Raw genomic sequence first — 20,251 nt, 5'->3', positions numbered from 1 at the left:
TTACTATCTTATGGGGGAAGAATCACCCTGGTAAACTCGGTGCTCACGAACATACCCCTATTCTACTTAGCTATCTTCAAAGCGCCACAATGGGTACTAAAACGAATCGAAGCCCTTAGGAGATCCTTCTTTTGGAAAGGGTGCGCCAAAATCTCTGGAGGTGCATGCCTAATTGCCTGGAAGTCGATATGCAAAAGCAAAATTGAAGGGGGGTTGGGGATTAAAGACATGGAAGCAATGAATACGGCGCTGCTAACCAAATGGTGGTGGCGTTTTTTTAATGAGCCGCAGCTACTTTGGGGGAGACTAATCATGGCGTTATATTACACGAGAAGAAGGCCATTGAGTGAAGGAAGATCCTTCAGGCCTTACTCTCAGTGGTGGAGAAGTGTGATGAGTTGTCGAGAGGTCTTCAAATGTGGTACTTCATTTAAACTCGGAGACGGGCAAAATATCAAGTTGTGGTCAGATATTTGGATCGGCGAAATCCCTCTGAGGACCCTATTTTCCGGAATTTACTCCAGATTAGTGAACAACATGGCCACGGTTGCACAATGCTGGAATGAAAGAGGTTGGAGATGGCGATTTATAACTAGAGGCCTAGCAACATATACTGACATCGATACTCGACAACAAGTCAGGGCGCTCAAAAACCTTCTTTCGACATACGGCCCAACTGACACACCGGATATGCTAAGGTGGAGATGGACATCCAACCAAATATTTTCAGTTAAGTCCCTGTATGGCTTCATCACTGACGCAGGTCTGAGAGACCCGACTGGGGACCACCTGTGGAACTTAAAAATCCCGACCAAAATCAAAATTTTCGTCTGGATCTTAATCCGTAAGCGGCTACTGACTGCGGATAGATTGATTCGTCGTGGGTGTCAGGTGGATCCGCTTTGTATGTTTTGCGCAGTGCTTCCGGAAAGTTGTGATCACCTGTTCAGGGAGTGTGTTCTGGTCAAATATCTCTTTATCAGCGCGTGGGGCCCGCCTAACACTGAACCAGTCTTTGGGGATGTCAGAAGCTTGTGGTTACAGACGGCTAACTCCCCCAATGCCGAGGTGAGAAGACGGAGTCTCACACGGTTGGTGGCAATCTGGTGGGTAGTTTGGACGGAGAGAAACAAATACGTCTTCCACGAGACGAGTCCAGACGCTATCCGGGCCCTACAGCGAGTTGAAGCGTTGATCAAAGCCTGGACAAACGTTTCCTAACCGGTGAATGTTCTTCCTGCATCGCGTTGAACGTGTACTTCTTGGTTACCTACCAACCTAACTACTATCCCAGCTTTACTATGTTGTTTTGGTAAGTACACTGGGGTTATTTTTGTTTTTCTTTGGTTTTTTTGATCCGTCTTTCGTTTTGGTTTTCCTTTAGGAGGCCCTGGCTGCCTTCACTTTGTAAGCCAAGTTCATTTTGCCTAATGAATGAAGCAGGTAGCTTGCTACCTTTCTCTCAAAAAAATTTGAAGCTGCTTCGCTTGTTGGACACTTTTTGGCCGACACTTTTTTTTTCAACATAATAATTTGGGAATTCATGTTCTCACCGAATTTTTTGGTCACACGGCCAAAAACTTTGTCTCATGTCATTGGAGGGGGACACGACACTTTCCTAATGTTGGATTTTTGTTGTATCATTATTTATAGATAGAAAAAAAAAAAATCTTTTTTTTAACATATAATATAATATAAAATTTATGCTAAACTTTTTTTTTTATTTTGAGGGAAGTCGTTTGAAAGCGAAAATTTTATTTAAACAAAATGAAACGACATGGAATTGAGAAAATCATCAAAGGAGAATCACACAGTATATATTTTTTTGCTAGACAGATTTTCATTAACTAGTTGATCAGCTTGCATAGCTTTTCTGAAGAAGTGAGAATTTCATCCTTTTGATGTTCGTTGATGAAGGACCGAAGTGTCTTGAGCTTCATTCAAGCATTCCAAGTGATCGATTCAGATTGGTCGAATCTGAAGTGGATCGCTTTAATAATTAATATTGAGTTCGAGAATACCTGAATTCGTTTTTCTAAAAACGTGCCCCAAAAAAATTGACTGCTTTCGACATTGCTTTAATTTTAGATGACAACACATTATGAATAGTTTTGACAAAATCTGAAACACACAACCAAACACTTTATTGGTTAGTAAGGAGAAAATCAATTTCGTCCCAATCGCCACATTTACAGCTACCATCTATCCAAGACCTGCAAAACCAATTCATTTCAAAACATCTTTAGAAAATTTTTGTGAAATAAAAAAATTTATAATTTGACGGTGCTACACACACACATATGAACGTGGTGGTAATTAACGTGGTGTTTATTGAATATATATATATATATATATATAGTGAGCTACTATTGCTATCGAGCCACGGAGCTTCCGTGCTTTCAACTCATTTTCGATGTTCGACTCGAATCGTCGCATCGGCTCCGTTAAACTTGATCTAGAGTATTTGAAGTATCTAGAAATAAATTTGAAGATTTTTGATATCATTGCCTACGTGAACGAAGGGCTCAAATCAACGGCTGAAAATAAAAATTTACAACGTAATAATATGACATTAAATTTTAAATCAAAGATATTGATCTTGTTTTATATATCATTTAAAGAATTTTCTATAAAAATTTACGTGATGTTGGATATTTCTACACCTGTAAACTTGCAAACGGCTCACTACGGCCATTGAAATTTGTTGATTTGACCTCTTCAATCACTAATCAATGATACGAAAATAATAAAATTTATTTTCTAGTACTCCAAATAACTCTAGATCAAGTTTAACGGAACCGATCAACGATTCGAAAATCGCAACATCGAAAACAAGCAGGAAGCACGGAAGGCTCCGTACTTCGATAGCAGTAGAACTCACTCTCTCTCTCTCTCTCTCTCTCTCTACGTATAATAATATATATATATATATCGCCCACATCGAAACAAGCAGAAGCCCCGGAAGGCTCCTACTTTCGATAGCAAGTAACCGACACTCTTCTCTCTCTCTCTCTCTATATAATATATATTATATATATAATATATATAAATAATATATATATATATATATATGGTGAGAAAAACATTGAAATATTATATATATTGCTAAAGCGTTAGAAAATGTGTAGAGTTTAGGTCGCTTTTAATTGAGTCGCTTTTTGATGGGCCCAAACCATTTTTAAACCAAATAGACCAAGAATCATATATGACATCATATAAATAATTAATTAACACACACATAGAATTACCATAAAATATTGAGTATACTAATGTATAGTAGTATATTGCAGGCCAGAGGGGGTAAGGTGATGCTACAGGTGAACATCACCATCCCCTCATCCTCCTCATCAATCCTACTCAGTCCTATTCACACAATATTTTAATATATTGTCTGAATAATATATTAAAATATAATATATATAGTGATAAAATAATTTTAATATATTTTTTCCCCTTTAATTTACTTACTAGCATGGAATTTCCTTTTAAAGAATATATATACATTGACAAGCAGAGAGGGTATGCATCAGCAAGGAAATAAAAATAAGAATGAGGAATATATTTGATAGTGAATGGTATGTTTGGATCAGGAGAGATTAAAAAGAATATGATAAGAATTTGCAGAGACTATTTAATATTTTGGGATGTGTCACTCTCTTGCATGGTGATATTTTAAAAGAAAAAAAAAAAAAAAAGGAACTTGCCTGGAAGTTAACTTTTATTCTTTTTCTCCCTGTTTAGAGGATATGTTTGAACTCTTTCATATGAACATTGCATGTGTGAAAAGAAAGGATTGACAATCCCCAAATGCTGCTTTTTTTATACATATATTTTAGGGAGTAAAAAAAAAAAAAAAAAAACATTTTCTATGCATAAGAAAGCCAGATGGATTCAAAGAGGGAGGGAAGGAAATAGTCTTTTTCTATGCATAAAAAAATCTCTTCTGATCTAGCCTCCTTTTAGTCCTTTTAAGCAGCTGCACTGTTGTTATAATAGTACTCACTGCTTGAGCTTCTTTCTCCAGACTCTTGTTATAATAGTTCATGTTGTAGATACATATTTAGACATAGCTTTAAGTAGTTACATATATGTATTTAGCTTCTTTTGGGGATCAACTCTTAATGATCTTGTTTAGATTTGAAGGGAGTGTTTGAGAATAGTTGGTGTAAAGTCCAAAATAATAAAGCTTGTGTTAAGTTGCTGGGTTGTTTTTTTCAGAAGCCTTGGTTTATATAACTGTAGTTCTGTTATGTAACACTGTTTCATAGTCAACTTAGTTGGATCATCTATAAATTCAAAAAGGGATTGTTTTGCATCATCTTTTAGTGGTTCCACATAGGTTTTCATAGCTAGGTCAACTTCAGATTTCTCCAGTATTCTAAAGAACTGTTATTTTATCTGAACTAAAAATAGGTTTATAAGAGCAAAGGGTATCTCTTGCACTATCATTGAACTACTCCAAGCTATGGATGAGAGAAGTGATGCAGAAAAGTCCGACGAAGTGTTGTTACCGGGCTTTCGATTTCATCCCACCGATGAAGAGCTCGTCGCGTTTTACTTGAAGAGAAAAGTACAGCAAAAATCTCTGTCCATTGAGCTGATCAGGCAACTGGACATCTACAAGTATGATCCATGGGATCTTGCAAGTATGTTACTGTCTCATTCTTTTTTCATTCCATAACTACATAAAAGAGAATTTTGATGCATCAGTGTTCATTTTAGCAAGTCTATTTACTTGTAGAATCTTCTGCTGGATAAGTAGGTTTCATTTGTATACTACTTGATCTGTACACAAAAACATACAAAATGTAAGATACAGGTCGATTTTCTCATTGTCGTCGAGTTTTTCTCCACTACTTACCTCAAAAAGTTTCATGTCATGGCCATGGTACCGAGAAGAGCTAGCGACCACCGGGGAGAAAGAATGGTACTTCTACTGTCCGCGGGACCGCAAGTACCGGAACAGCGCGAGGCCGAACAGAGTCACGCGCGCTGGATTCTGGAAAGCCACCGGAACGGATAGGCCGATCTACTCTTCTGAAGGAAACAGGTGCATTGGCTTGAAGAAGTCACTCGTCTTCTACAAAGGAAGAGCCGCGAGGGGGGTCAAAACGGACTGGATGATGCATGAATTCAGGCTCCCTTCGCTTACTGATTCTCTGCCGCCCAAGAGGCCTCTGGACAGCAACATTTCAGCAAATGTAAGTCAGAAAAGCGAAATATTTTTCCGTTTTTCCAACTTCAGTTCATTATCAAAATTTTCTTTCTTGCCAAACGGACGGCAATATTTATACTGTTAACATTGAACTGACGTAATTTCTATACTGAAATGCACTATCCTTGTCCAATGAACAGGACTCCTGGGCTATCTGTAAAATCTTTAAGAAAACAAATTCCTCGGCACAAAGAGCACTATCTCATTCATGGATTCCTTTACTATCCGAGCCTAGTGGATCAGAAAATGTACTTACTGCCGCACAAGCTACAAAGGTCGACCAGTTTGCTCCCGAGAACGCAAAATCCAGAGCAGAAGCCGCACCTGCAATCCAATTCAGCAGCAACAGTACATTGCAGATGTTCTCTCCTTTTGAAATGCCGACACAACATCCGAAGTGCTTTACAGATATGACCCCTGTGATTCTGAACTCATCGCCGATTGACATCGGACAAAGCCAACAGCTAAACAACGGATTGTTGGCGGACTTGCCGGTCGAGATGAACGGAAGAGTAGCCAACAGGGAGGAAGAAATGATCGCAAGGAAGCATTTTGATTCGCGCGACCCGATCAGTTGTCAGTCGGGAACACATCGAACAATCGGCTTCCCCTTCAACTTGGCCTCGGATCTTTCTGATGAGTGGAAATCGAACTTGTCATGGGATTCTCCCCCTTGTACTACCGAGATGTCAACCAGCTACGGAACCAATGAATGTTATATACTCAATTAGGCGTCGAATTGGGCAAGTCCCCCCTCATCTGTTAGCATTGCTGTTAACAGTTCATAAGAGTGAGATGTACATTGTTAAGAAGATTACTGTTAACCGCAAAGCTAACAGGGTTAGGACAAGAATAAGTCGAGTAGATTGAAGTTTTAACAAGAGTGTTTTATAAAGTTATCGCAGTTGCTAGTTTCGCAGCATTTGAAGACTGACGAAAAAGATGCTAAACTGTGTGATTCCATCTTCTTTTGCAGTGATTCTAAAGGATGTCGTGTACTCGTGTCATTGCTGTGTGAGTTAGTACAATAAGCAATAACTGAAGATAATTCGAAACAACTTGAGTTAGTACAAACATTAAACCGAGGAATTATGATTCAAACGCGGATTAGAAGATTTTAGTTCACTAAGAAAGGGAAGTGTCTCTATTCCAAGAAGAATACTTTGCTATCAGAAAACATGATGACCACTGTCGCAACTCAGCCTAGACGTAATGATCCGATCTAAAGAAACTTCCTTTGCCACAAAACCTTAATCAACACAAAATCACCTTTACGGCAAACAAAGCCTCTCAATCTGATTTGATATCTTTCAGAGGCATTTCATCGAACACCTGAGACGCCTCTTCCAAGCAACCATAACAGTATATTTCTTTTAACGATGAACCGTACGCCGCAGCATACTTAGGACTTGGAACCATAAACCGCATGTCGCAGCATACTTAGGACTTGGAACCATAAAAAGTTGCATCTTTTAATAAAGCCTAATAAAATTTAGCAAACTTTTCATATAATAACGAAAAGTTAAGGTTGACAAAACCTTCTTTTAAAAAAAATGGTGGATTCCGCTGAGTTTTAATAACACGACAGCCATGAAATGGGCTGTGTATTCATGGCTGTGTTGGCCCATTTGGCCCAGATAAAATACATGTCTGATAAATTTAAACATCCTGTAGTTGCAGTGCTATACGTTTTTCATCTACTAAACGGTAATGCAAATATATGTTAAAATGCAGCTGGTGCCCAGCAGCTATGCTATCAAAAGGAGCACAGGAGAGGTTCAAGGAAAAGGCTATCAAGGGGAATTCACGGATCATCTCAACACATTAGAAGACGGAATCCGAAAGGACGTGTCGAGCAAGGGCCCATTCATTCACGGCGAAAGCCCCGGCCTCGTCGACATCTTCATGGACTCTTCCACTGGAGGATTCAAAATACTGACGGAGATCGCCGGGAGGGATATACTGGAGAGGGAGACGGTGCCGCTTCTTTCATGGGATTGTTAAGGATGCCTTGGTTCCCCACGAGATGTTGCTCGCTCGACCCTCGCCCTGAGGGAGAAGGCTTTGGCCTCCGCAGAGTCTTGAAGCTGCAGATATCACCATTCTCTCTAGCGCCAGAAGAGTTAAAGATAATAACAGTATTTCTAATAGAGACATACATAGATAAAACTCGAAAATTTATAAAAGTTAAGGTAACCATTTCAACATTAGCCATAGTTCAGGTAAGGCCCTTACATTCATACTTTGTCATAATATTCTAATTGTTCATCCCATAGCAAATAAGCCAGTATAGTATAATTCCTATCCAAACGAGGAACAACATCTGTAGCTACATGATGTGATTACTAAAAATAGCTTCTAAATCCAACATAGACTATCTCACACACTACAGAAAAAAGGAGAGGGTGCTTAAACTATAAACAATTACTCGACTCTGCTTGCCAAGATAAGGATTACTTAAAAGTAGCTATAAAATCACACACTAGAAAACAAACTTCAGGAAAGAAAATCACATTCTAAACGAAGCAATTATCTAACAATACTCAACAGCTAACCAATAGTCATCATTAATCATTGTCACAGGGAAAAAAAAAATATTTAAGCCTAACTAAAGAAGACTTTCAAAGCTTTGCACTTCTCTTCCATAGTCTTAGCTTTTTGCCGCTTGCTTCTCTTTGGTTTTCTGGATTTTCAAAACCTTCTTCACAATCTTCTGCTCTTCGACCAAAAAGGCCCGAATAATCCTGCAGAGTAGGCGAGATATATAAGGATGATATAACACAAAGCGCATGGCATCATCAAAAGGACTAATATGGATAGATGATATAACCTTTCTCTAACCGCTTTTCCGGATAGAACTCCTCCGTAAGCACGGTTAACAGTCCTTCGATTTCTAGACAATCTGGACCTTTTGTACTGCGCAGGCCTTAAGTGAGGAATCTGCGAGTATAAAAGAAGGTTCCAAACTAGTAAGAGTACTATTACAGGTGGCTTAAAAAGTTCTCCAATATAAGGATTCTCTGCCATTCACTAAACCATTTCCGGTGCCCCCCAAAAAAGGAAAAAGGAAAAGAAATTCCACGTCTTGGGTTGTTAAAGAAGAGAATAAGATTGAAGAAAAATCATGTGATTTAGACCTCTCCAGTTGAAAAGTGGACCCCACACAGAAAGAGAAGCGTATTAAGGAAATACGAACTCTCAACTTACCAACCTATCCCGCAATTACTCAACTTACCAACTGATCCTTCAGTTATGTGCATTTCACCAAAGATCATATTTGGATATAACGGGAAGTAGACGAGAATAGAAGACAAATGAGCAAGAGAAACATGGCAGGGGCTTCTTGCATGGCATGGATTGGAATGATCTCTTAATACAATAGCAAATAACATGAATAAATCGATGTTATCTTGCTCGCAACCCAGAAAAAAGAAGTGCATTTTTCAGGACATGCTTAGAACTTCATAGACTATTAGACAAAGCAGAAAAACACACACATGGCATGAGCAAAATGGAGTTGTACACTTCACAGAAACATAATAAAGAATAGAGATCTCTTAGACTGAGCCGATCATCACCGATGAACACCTCGGTTAGTTATACTAGCATTAGCATACTTAAATTAACACAAATGCAAACCAAGGCGGAGAATAGATATACGTTGAGCCAAGGTTACTGTGGGATAAAGCTATCCCCTTCATAAGATAACGCCATCATAATCAATCTTATAAATGACCACTTTCAGAAACATTGTAAATGGAACAAATTAAGAATAATGGGGATAAGATAGAGCGCATTCGATTGCTTACTCCTTGGATTCTCTTTCCAGTAACTGGGCACTTGGGTCCACTCGCCCTCTTGTTCGTGTACTGGTATACAAGCCTCCCACCTGCAATTTCCAATCAATAGCAATATTATAGCTCCAAATGCTTAATAGGTCCAAATTTGAAAACCCTAATAAGCTAAAAACTAGGGTTCTACAACAGCTGAGGAATCAAGCTACGGTTTCAAACAAATCTGCAACGAAACACACCAAATGCGATTGAATCGATGGATTAGGAAACACTAGTAAACCTAAGAAAGATCCAATGAATCGTAACACGAAGGAAAGGGGACACGAGATAGGATCTTCACCTGGGGTTTTCACAACCCTAGTTTGGTTCGATTTCGTGGCATAGCTATGCCGCTTTCGATAGGTTAAACGCTGCACCATCTCGCCGCCGCCGCCGCCGCCGCCGCTCTCCCCTCCTCTTCGTCGTCTACTTCTCCTCCTCCTCTCTCGCTCGATCGATCAAGAAGCGGGAGAGAGCACCCGATACGGCTATAAAAAGAGCGTCCCCTCGAGGGTAACCTAGATCCTACGGATCAGATTTACTCCATCGAACGGGTAGGATTCGTTCGTGTGGAGGAATCGCGACCGTCGGAGCGGTCGATTGGGATGAGGTTCCTTCGCGACTCAAACAAAAATATGGATCAGTCCCGTGGCAGTTTCCAACATTAAAATCATGCTCAAAAAAATCATATCAAACATTGCTGGAGTGTCTAATGCTTAATAGAGAAAAAAATTTACGGTTGTGATTCAGCTTTTATATTTTGGGAGACCAGTGGAGGAAGCCAGTGACAACCGTTATATGGGTTATCTGACTCGACGAAATAGACGCATTTTCTAAAGAGAAAACTTTCGCAAAACTCTCACATAGACCAATTAATTGTTAGCGAAAATCTGTACGTCTAGAAAACTATCAGATAAATATTGTGCAACGTAATTCTGAATCTTCTGGATATTTAATATTGTATTTATCTTCTACTCTTTTTCTTTTTTTCTTTCTTTTTTTTTCTGCTTTTTAAATAGGCCTAATTGCCTTACTTTATAGCCAAGTTTACTATCTAAACAAATAAAACCGTAGCATGCTATTAATTTCTCGAAAAAAATTGATGGCATATCAACTATTTTTTATTTGTTGAATCTATTACTCTACCAAGGACTAAGTTAGGAAACAAGGGTGAAATCAAGATATTACTTTATTATAAAAATATATCAAAAATTTTTTGACAAACTCTTTATTATGCAGTTTATATCTCTCAACTTTCCGTGGAATATTTGTGCAATGGTCCGAATAGACGAGGGAAAAATTGGGCCCTCGATTGTACAGATCCATTTACGGGCTTCGGATCAGCATCCGCTCCAAATAAGGCCTATCAAGGCCCGTTATTTGCGTCCCACCTCACGATCTCACCCCTGTAACCTACTCCCCTATTTCTCTCGATCCTCCTCGACCAAGACGAGAGTAATTCCGCTTCTCCTCTCTCCTCTTCCTCGTTCATGGCGCCACCCTAATAATAATAAGTAATAATACTTCACCTTCGCTGGGACATCACCTCCAACAATGGCCACCTCTCTCCTTCGTTCCCGCTCCTCCTCCTCCTCCTCCTCCTCCTCCTCTCGCCTCGCCCTCTCCAGGGTACTCCTCTACCTATCCTCTTCCTCCTTTTCCTCCTCCTCTTCCCCTCCTCTCCCCTCGCTTCTCCCACACTCCACCGTAGGGCTAGCGTCAGGGTCCGGTTCAGGGTTAGGGTTAGGGATAGGGTTTTGCTCCTCTTCCCTCTCTCCTCCTCCCGTTCTTCCGTGGACGTGGACCCTTTCCCGCTTCTTCTCTTCCTCCTCTTCCGCTTCTCCACCGCAAGGAGAACCTGATCCAGATACCGCCGCACAGGATCCCGAGGCCGCGGCGTTGNCCGCCGCCGCCGCCTCCTCCTCTCCCTCCACCCGGCGCCACCGCCCCCTCGTCGCCCTCTCCTTCTTCTCCGCCTTCGCCGCCCGCCGCCTCCCCTTCTTCCTCCGTCCCTGCATCTCCCGCTCCCGGACCAGGCTCCGGGTCCCCCTGAACCGCTTCCTGGCCTTGTGGAAGTGCTCCCGCAGGGTGAGCCGCGCCGGCTCGAGCCGCCTCGGGAGCCGCCGCGGCCGCTCGAGCGCGGTGTGCAGCTCCCCCAGGTTGCGGCGCCGGAGAACCGCTTCCTCTTCCCCATCTTCTCCGAATTCTGCCTCGCCCACCTCCCCGACGAGCTCCGCAAGTTCCGCTCCCTCATGGACTCCGCCGACCTCACGCGGCCCCACACTTGGTTCCCCTTCGCCCGCGCGATGCGTCGCCGCATCGTCTACCACTGCGGCCCCACCAACAGTGGCAAGACCTACAACGCGCTCCAGCGCTTCATGGAGGCCAGGAACGGCGTCTACTGCAGCCCGCTCCGCCTCCTCGCCATGGAGGTGTTCGACAAGGTCAATGCGCTCGGCGTCTACTGCAGCCTCCACACCGGGCAGGAGAAGAAGAACGTGCCTTTCGCCAACCACGTGGCGTGCACCATCGAGATGGTCTCCACCGACGAGCTCTACGAGGTCGCCGTCGTAGACGAGGTCCAGATGATGGCCGACCCGACCCGCGGGTACGCCTGGACCCGAGCCCTGCTCGGCCTCAAGGCCGACGAGATCCATCTCTGCGGCGACCCCAGTGTCCTCAAAATAGTTAGGAAGATATGTAAAGACACCGGCGATGAATTGGAAGTGAACCGCTACGATCGCTTCAAGCCGCTCGTAGTCGAAGCAAAAACCCTCTTGGGGGATTTAAAGAACGTCCGGTCCGGTGACTGCATTGTCGCCTTCTCAAGAAAGGAGATATTTGAAGTGAAATTGGCAATCGAGAAGTTCACCAAGCACAAGTGCTGCGTTATTTATGGTGCATTGCCTCCGGAGACGAGGCGGCAGCAGGCGAACTTGTTTAATGATCAGGACAATGAGTACGATGTCCTTGTTGCCAGTGATGCGGTCGGGATGGGCTTGAATCTTAATATCAGAAGGGTGGTGTTCTATACCCTTTCAAAGTATAATGGTGATAAGATGGTGCTGGTTCCCGCCTCCCAGGTGAAGCAGATCGCGGGCCGGGCTGGGCGGAGGGGTAGCATATACCCCGATGGGCTAGTGACCACTTTTCTTTTAGATGATTTGGAGTATCTGATTCAGTGCTTGCAGCAGCCATTCCAGGAGGTGACGAAAGTTGGCTTATTTCCTTTCTTCGAGCAGGTGGAGCTGTTCGCAGGGCAATTCGCAAACCTTACATTTTGTGAGCTTTTAGATAAATTCCGCGATAACTGCCGTCTTGATGGGTCGTACTTCTTATGTCATCACGAAAGTGTTAAGAAAGTAGCAAACATGTTGGAGAAAGTGCAAGGACTTTCTCTCGAAGATCGATTCAATTTCTGCTTTGCCCCGGTTAATATTAGGGACCCGAAGGCGATGTACCATTTGTTAAGGTTTGCTTCGCACTATAGCCAGAACCGCCCAGTTAGTATAGCGATGGGGATGCCGAAGCATTCTGCCAGGAACGACGCGGAGCTGTTGGATCTTGAGACAAAGCATCAGGTTCTTTCGATGTATCTGTGGCTATCGCATCACTTCAAGGAGGATAATTTTCCTTACGTTGAGAAGGCCGAGACGATGGCAACAAATATTGCCGACTTGCTTGGGAAGTCTCTTGCCAGAGCTTGCTGGAAGCCCGAGTCGAGATCACAGGGGAGGCCGAGGGCTGAAGAAGTTGCGGATGATCATGAGGAGAATGATCACGAGGAGGTAAAACCGGTTGCTAAAGATGGGTATGAAAGGCCGCGATCACTTATGAAGGTGTTTCAAACGTAAGACTTACAACTTATTCTATTCATTCGTTACTCATTCACCATCTTTACATAAAAAGTATGTTCTTTTTCTTTTTAACTTTGCTCTTCCACGATTACTTATTAATGGCTGACGTGCAATTCTAACTTGGATAAAGAAGAGGTAGAAGAAACTTAAGGTAAGGATCATCTGATTTTAACATCACGTCTAAAGAGCCTAAAAAACCTGAGTATAGGATTCACTGTTAACATGTCCAAGAGTCTCCTCTTTCTTTTCTCTTCAGGGTTCTGTAAACCGGGCCATGATATACAGACGTGTATGATAATGTACTTTCTTCGCTGCCAAATCTATCTTGAGAATTGTGAACTGGTGCTGTGTAATGTTAATAAGGATGAAACTTCCATAGTTCTGAGGATTTAATTTAGAAGGATAGTTGCAGAGAACTACTGTTTTCATCCTTCAAGCGGTTCAAACTGCAGTCCTTATCCCTTTGCCTCCACTTGTCAGAGTTGACACAGGAAAGGTAGAAAAACTACTAAAAAGTAAGCTTTCCAGAACATTATTGTTGGCAACATAAGTTTTTAATTTAGGATGTTACACGTATTTTGGGGGTAAAGAGCAGCCGCAATTTGCACTTATCACCGCATGTTCTGGAAAGTCTATTATCATTCAAGAGGAATCAAAAGACGATATTGCTAACACATCTTATCTGGTTGAGGCAGTGGTTGTTTCTCTGAATACTCATTTTCATCTGAAGTATTAGTCTATTCTTCTTGTAATAATCCAATTGCTAATTCTATCTTCTGCATTATAGGAAAAGACAAGATCAACCTGGCCAGAATCACTCTCCAGTGAACTTTGTAGCGTAACCTGAGGCGCTTCTCCATTATTTCCTTATGCGCACTCCGACAGTGCTCCTGCTGCTTACGGAAGTGATTACTACTTGCCCATCAAGAATTGGTGGTTGCGAGTGCTTCTGCTGCCAGTCCTGCAACGTGTTCATCACGTTGGTCGCAAGAAACTGGCGGTGTATCTCCAATGCATGAGAATCGGGATTGCTAAGCTGGTTCTCAATTGAACGAAGAAGGAAAAAAGGGGCTCGGCTTCAAGCTCTTTGATGCTTAATCCTTGTACTCTATATAGGAGGCTTACAATTATATGACTAGAGGTGCTTAGGAAGAAGGATTTTGCTGTATCAGATTTAGGAGACGAGGTATTTCTGTAAGTTATGACTGAAGAAGTGATGGTGGCGGATAAACATGATACAAGTAATAATTTCTTTATAGTTTAACCCATTCGGAGGTTCAACTGTGCTGTTGAGTTTGTATTTTAAGCTGTTTATTGAACTAAAAGTAATGCAACAAAGAAATCCAGGAGTTTTATTTTGGTAAAAATGTATATAATTTATTTGAACTATGAATCATTTTGTAATAACTTTCTAACCTTTCAACTGTAATCCAAATCATCATCATCATCGTCGTCATTGCTCGAAGAGGAGCCCAGCAATTCCACCACTACATGCGCTAGGTGAGGCCACTCCTTGCAAATCTCAGCATCATTTATATCTGTACTCATTCCACCTTTTAATCAGTTTTGAGTCAATTGTCATTGTTCACAATTGTGTATTTTCGTAATGCTAACATCGATTACTATTATCCGCCATCCTTTACTGCTGCTATGTTCATGAGGATCTTCTTTTAACTTCACTGCTTATACGATTTATGACTCTCGTCTTCTCTACAATCTTCCTCTTGTTCTTGTATTAGTTCGGTCAGTTAATACTGCACCAAAATCAATAATTGTTGCTATATGTGTCTTGAGGAATAATCAGATATATAGTTCCTATGTATGATTCTGTGTCTATTGTTTAACAAATTTTTTTGATCAACTGTTCATCATATCATCACGATACAAGCCTTATCACCAAGGCTTAATGATTAACACAATGAAGCTCAATCTACCAGAAATTATAGAGGCAATGATCGCTGCCGCCAACAAAGGTGCGGGCATATTTACTTAGCCAATGAGATTAACTATTATTAGCATTTTGAAAAGTAAAGCATTTCCTTTTTAAGTTTACGAGTTGCTGTGAATATTTCGGCGAAACCTTATTTTTCTAATTCAAAGATCTGAGTGCTTTACTGCTCTTTTGGCAGAATGAGGATGGTTTTCTAGCCGGATTGATGACATCTTACATGGCTACAAAGCCTCTGGACAAATCATGGCATGTAATCCGCTGCGCCGATGTTGTACAGTTCAACAGCGACATGAAGCCGTGGCTCCGATATCACCATTAGTCAACAAAAGCAAGCAATTGTTAAAGGACCGAAACGGGCTCCGATATCACCATTAGTCAATAAAAGCAAGCAATTGTAAAAGGACCGAAAACGTCGACACCGACACGACGGAGCTCTTGCCGCTCTGCAGCTTGGGCTTCTGACTCTGTACAGAGAAAATGTGCTCTTTTCTCATTCACTTATTCTTTGACATGAAGCATTGGATTGAAACATTTGTTCTTGTAGATAGATCATTTTTGCTCTTCATCAGCTATTTTTGTTGAGGAAATTGTAGTTCCTTCAACAATTCTTTTGTCTAAACATTGTGCTTTCACAATCAATTCTAATAAGTATTTGAGATCTTTATTTGGTTATTAAATAAATATAGATTTCCTTCTTTTTTTCTCCATTGTAGTATAAATTGAACCACTATGCTTACACTTGACTAGCCAAAATTGACTCAGGCAAGGGTGGCTGGTTGACTAACTTATTCTTCACGGTCAAATGTGTAGACTTCCTTTTTTTTGACCCAAAATCAAAGAAAAAAAAGGATTTTTGAAATTTTGTTACATAAACTTTTTAGATCTTTCAAAGTAAACCAAAAAGACAGTAACAGCAACAACAACAACCACAATAAAAAAGCCATCATAATTGCTATCTGCTACCAACAACCATTTTAGTTGCACCTCATAAATTGAATAGTACTAAAATGTTAAATAGAGTAAATGAACCCAAATCACATTAGTTTTGGTGGTTGTTTGGATTCAAATTTTAAATGCTATATATAATAATAATCATTAAAACAATAAAGAATTGATAAATGTTGCTATATTAAGAATATTTTTGGCTTGAATAAGTTTCAATAGATTTATTACTAAGAATATTTAGGCTTCGGTTGGAATAAAATTTTCGATTTTGAACTTGAAATCTCAGATATTAATCATTAAGCTTTAGTGATGCGATCAATGGTACTAAGTAGTGTTAATGATAGATTTTAATATCTTATCAAATTTAGAATTATATTATCCACTTATGAAATGCAAAAAAGAGGTGGATTTGTGAGACAATGTTGGATCTCAACATATGCCTAAGCAAGCTAGACCCTTTTTTATATTTTTGAAATACTAATCAATCTAGACTTACTTTGATTTGCGCCACGTGTCTCTGACAACGGCCCATCCCTGCCAGATACGAGCACTATATTTTAATTCCTTCAAATAATAATTTACTAATTATATATATCAAGCATGATCTACGAGAATCTTATAATGCACACGACAATATAATTTCAAAATAAGCAACCACAAAATCTAAAAAATAAAAAATAAAAAATAATCGCATGCTTAAAATAATAATCCCAAAACCATCGAATGCCCGATGATCCCTACGGCAAGTGATAAAGAATTTAATAATTAATATTTAAAATTCTAATTTTAAAATTTAATTACTTTACATCTTCAGCTAAATTTATTTTTTAAAAAAAATTTAACGAAACGAATTACATGTTATCTTTTTTTAAAAAAAAACTATAGATAAAAATATAAAGAGACCCCTCAACTACAGACTATTTCGAATCACTCCTCAATTCTTTTGTGATTGAGACTTTCAAAACTGCTAACTTTTTAAAATTAAGTAATTTTAGTTTAATAAAATTTTAAAAATTTATCAAATCTAATAGTAATTTGAATAAAATTTCATAACAAATTACAAATTTGCTGAAATAAAATAAATTAATAGAATAAGATAGGGGTAAAAAAAAAAAACAATGGGCGATGAAATAAGTAGTTGGAAAAGACGCATTTGGTCGTTTTTTACGACCAACAACGGGTTTTCGCTTTCGCTTTATTTTTCGAAAACGCCGTTCAAAGCTTCCCGTTCTCGTACGACTCCAGGGACTGTCTCTCTCTCTCTCTCTCTCTCTCTCTCTCTCNCTCGGAGATCGATCTCAAGGTTTGTGTAATTGTGTGCTCCCTCTTCATTATTTTCTTACTTTTCTTTGTTTTTTTTTTTTTTTTTTTGGGCTTTTCTCTTTTTGTGGGTAAGAATGTGTGGAAGCCCCTCGGCTATGCGTCGTTTTGAAATCGATCCCTAAATTTAAATTTTGAATCGTTTAAGTGGGCGGGGATGAGATGATTAATTTGACAAAATGTTTTGATATATTTTGCTAAAGTACCTAAATTTAAAGCAAATAAAAATTGAGATGATAGAGGTAAAAAAAAAAATCTCGGGGGTGATTTCAAAATCGCCTATATTTGCAGTTCTCCATTTTCACCTTTTCCTTTTTTCTTTTTCCAATTTGAAAATATTTTTCGTCTATCTATTTTCTTAAAAAGATAGTTTTCTTAAAAACATGTTTTCAGTTTTTTTTTTTAAATAGTNAATTAAATGCAGGAAAAAAAGATAAAATATTGAATTAGACATTGAAAAAACTTTGCAAATCCATCCTAGCAATGGACTTAGATTAAAGACGATGATTTTTTTTCTCTCTCCGAAAAACTTTTTTTTTTTTTAATGGCATTTTCGACGAACAAACACCCTCTTACTGAAATTGAGACATACTCTACTGGCTATTTTTCTTTTTTCTCCCAAATTTATCATCGTCTTTAATCTAAGTCCATTGCTAGGATGGATTTGCAAAGTTTTTTCAATGTCTAATTCAATATTTTATCTTTTTTTCCTGCATTTAATTATATTTTGTTTCATTTTATTTTGCCATCTACCAATTTCTTCTTGTGTATTACTTTTCTTCAAACAGTACCAAATTCCAACTATTCAACATCTTCTCCGCATTCATCTTGAAGCTCATCTTTGAATTAGATTTTGACTAAGATGACTCATTTTTAAGGCCTCCAAAGCCTCTCGTTTTCGTTCATATTTTCATTCATCCACTGCCAATTGTGGAATTGTATGTTGCAGTAATAATCAACTGTTACATCCCCTGTTTGCAGAGCTCCGAGTTGTGAAAGGGCTTGCAGCATATAATCTTAGAGAGTTTCGAGATGGCCTTCGGGGTGTCGGATGAGCTGCTGGGCACTTTCGTGCCGATTGCCGTCTACTGGATGTATTCAGGGATGTATGCGTTGCTGGACGGTCTGGAGGAGTATCGGTTGCATCCGAAGGGCGAAGAGAGTGTGAAGAACATTGTCTCCAAGACGACAGTTGTCAAGGGTGTTCTTGTTCAGCAGGCGTTTCAAATCGCCGTTTCCCTTCTTTTGTTCGCTGTAAGTTGATTGCTACTGATATATTTTTCGACTCCTCACTGCGAGAAGCTTAGGATACGGTTTTTTTTACTAATAACAATTGCGTGTTCGTGTTATGGTGCAGTTCCTTTGTATGAAAAGTCATAGATGTTCTTAGTATGGAAAATTTGGAGTTGTTTATGTTTTACAGTTCAGATTAATCAGTTTTAATGCGTAATCGTGTCGTGGATCATAAATTCTGGATTGCTGCATTACGCATTCAATCAGGGTGTTCTTAAGTATTACTTCTTGAAGTTAATTCGACGGCGACCTATGACCTCTCACGAGCAGTTCATGAACACAACCAAAAAGCTGCTTTTTTCCTGCTTTCCGAATTGCCTTTTTCTCTGCTATGCATCTTTCCTGTGTAGAGAGAGTCATCTATAATGCTGTTGTATCAGATCATGCATGTGAAACTAGGTTTGTTCAAAATTTGAATATATACGGTAATGTTCGAACTAATTCAATTCTTGTTTCGTCTAGTTCATCGGCGACGACACCGCGACCGTCCGGACTCAGCCTTCGTCGCTCGTCGTGGTGATACAGTTTGTTGTTGCAATGTTCGTGATGGACACGTGGCAGTACTTCATGCACAGATATATGCACATAAACAAATTCCTATACAAGCACATCCATTCGAAGCACCACACTCTCGTAGTGCCCTACGCCTTTGGAGCCCTTTACAATCACCCGCTCGAGGGGCTCATTTTAGATACAATCGGCGGTGCTCTTTCTTTCCTCATCTCCGGAATGACTCCTCGGACCGCCATCTTCTTCTTCTCGTTCGCTACAATCAAGACCGTGGATGATCACTGCGGGCTGTGGCTTCCCGGAAATGTTCTGCATGTTCTTTTCCAAAATAATAGCGCTTACCATGACATTCACCACCAACTCTATGGCAACAAGTACAACTTCTCGCAGCCGTTCTTCGTTATGTGGGACAAGATTCTTGGCACGCACATGCCGTATTCGCTCGAGAATAGAAAGGAAGGGGGGCTCGAGGCGCGGCCAATCAAGATGAAGGATTGACTGTGCCTATCTTCTTCCATTTCTTAACTACAGGTTATAGGAATGTCTTTTCTGAAGTTTCTGAAATTAGTATCAGAATAATGCAAGAATCAGTACTTATGTGACCTTGTACAAAAATTCAAAGTTCTGAATAATGAATGTATATCAGGAAACTATTCAGTTTGCTGTGTGTAAGATGTTCATGTCCCTAAATCTTGTAAGAATTTTGCGGTATTTATATGCTGTCGAGAATGTGAGGATCACCATGTCTATCTCCAAAATGGTTGCAAAAGAAACATATAATGTGCAACAAAGTACCGGCGCTTTATCGATCAGAGCTTATACTGATGTTATGCTTCATTTCAATTTTTCGCGCAGAAAGGTTATGAAGTGGCAAACTATCTTTTAAGAAAATTTGGACCAAATCTTTAGCCACATGAGAACTTGCAGAAATTTATTATTTTTCGTCCTTTTATAGAAATTTCACAAGGAAGATATTTCTCAAGTATATATATGTTCACCCGGTAATGTAATTATCTGGTAACAACTGGTGCCCTAGAAACATAGAAAGCTTGATATCGGTCTGTTGCTGTCGGATTATCTGTACTGATCATTAATTTCAAAATCTCGAGTTATTAGAAATACGCAATCAATTTATTTAAAGCGTACAAACACAGCGCCCACAAGTTTCGATTGTGATTCGATCCAACTAATTTTACGTCAGTTCGAACATGACTCGGCCCAATCCAGCCTCCCGAACATGACTCGGCCCAATCCAGCCTCCCGTCATTTCGAACGTGACTCCATCCAATTTGACCTCTTGGCAACATATTGCAAGGCTCTCGTAGCC

The 20,251-nt window shown here is 40.0% G+C and overlaps 4 protein-coding genes across 4 annotated transcripts; 3 read left to right on the top strand and 1 right to left on the bottom strand.

Annotated features, from left to right (window-relative positions):
• Window positions 3,928-6,476, top strand: LOC109712209 (protein FEZ). The gene is made up of 3 exons (XM_020235650.1): window positions 3,928-4,646; window positions 4,900-5,201; window positions 5,356-6,476. The coding sequence occupies exons 1-3, from the start codon at window positions 4,466-4,468 to the stop codon at window positions 5,944-5,946; spliced, it is 1,074 nt and encodes a 357-aa protein (XP_020091239.1). The 5' UTR covers window positions 3,928-4,465; the 3' UTR covers window positions 5,947-6,476.
• LOC109712211 (60S ribosomal protein L34) lies at window positions 7,555-9,518 on the bottom strand. The gene is made up of 4 exons (XM_020235652.1): window positions 9,350-9,518; window positions 9,025-9,104; window positions 8,046-8,155; window positions 7,555-7,959 (listed from the first exon to the last, which is right to left on the bottom strand). Exons 1-4 carry the CDS (start codon window positions 9,426-9,428, stop codon window positions 7,866-7,868), a joined length of 363 nt encoding a protein of 120 aa, XP_020091241.1. The 5' UTR covers window positions 9,429-9,518; the 3' UTR covers window positions 7,555-7,865.
• LOC109711910 (ATP-dependent RNA helicase SUV3L, mitochondrial) lies at window positions 11,229-14,272 on the top strand. The gene is made up of 2 exons (XM_020235274.1): window positions 11,229-12,898; window positions 13,693-14,272. Exons 1-2 carry the CDS (start codon window positions 11,301-11,303, stop codon window positions 13,745-13,747), a joined length of 1,653 nt encoding a protein of 550 aa, XP_020090863.1. The 5' UTR covers window positions 11,229-11,300; the 3' UTR covers window positions 13,748-14,272.
• LOC109711326 (sphinganine C4-monooxygenase 1-like) lies at window positions 17,083-19,715 on the top strand. Its single transcript, XM_020234320.1, has 3 exons — window positions 17,083-17,104; window positions 18,103-18,375; window positions 18,877-19,715. The coding sequence occupies exons 2-3, from the start codon at window positions 18,154-18,156 to the stop codon at window positions 19,420-19,422; spliced, it is 768 nt and encodes a 255-aa protein (XP_020089909.1). The 5' UTR covers window positions 17,083-17,104; window positions 18,103-18,153; the 3' UTR covers window positions 19,423-19,715.

Source organism: Ananas comosus, linkage group 6 (assembly GCF_001540865.1).
Source record: "Ananas comosus cultivar F153 linkage group 6, ASM154086v1, whole genome shotgun sequence".
Lineage (NCBI taxonomy): Eukaryota > Viridiplantae > Streptophyta > Magnoliopsida > Poales > Bromeliaceae > Ananas > Ananas comosus.
Note: the sequence above shows the minus strand (reverse complement) of the source record. Positions and strands in the feature narration are given on the sequence as shown.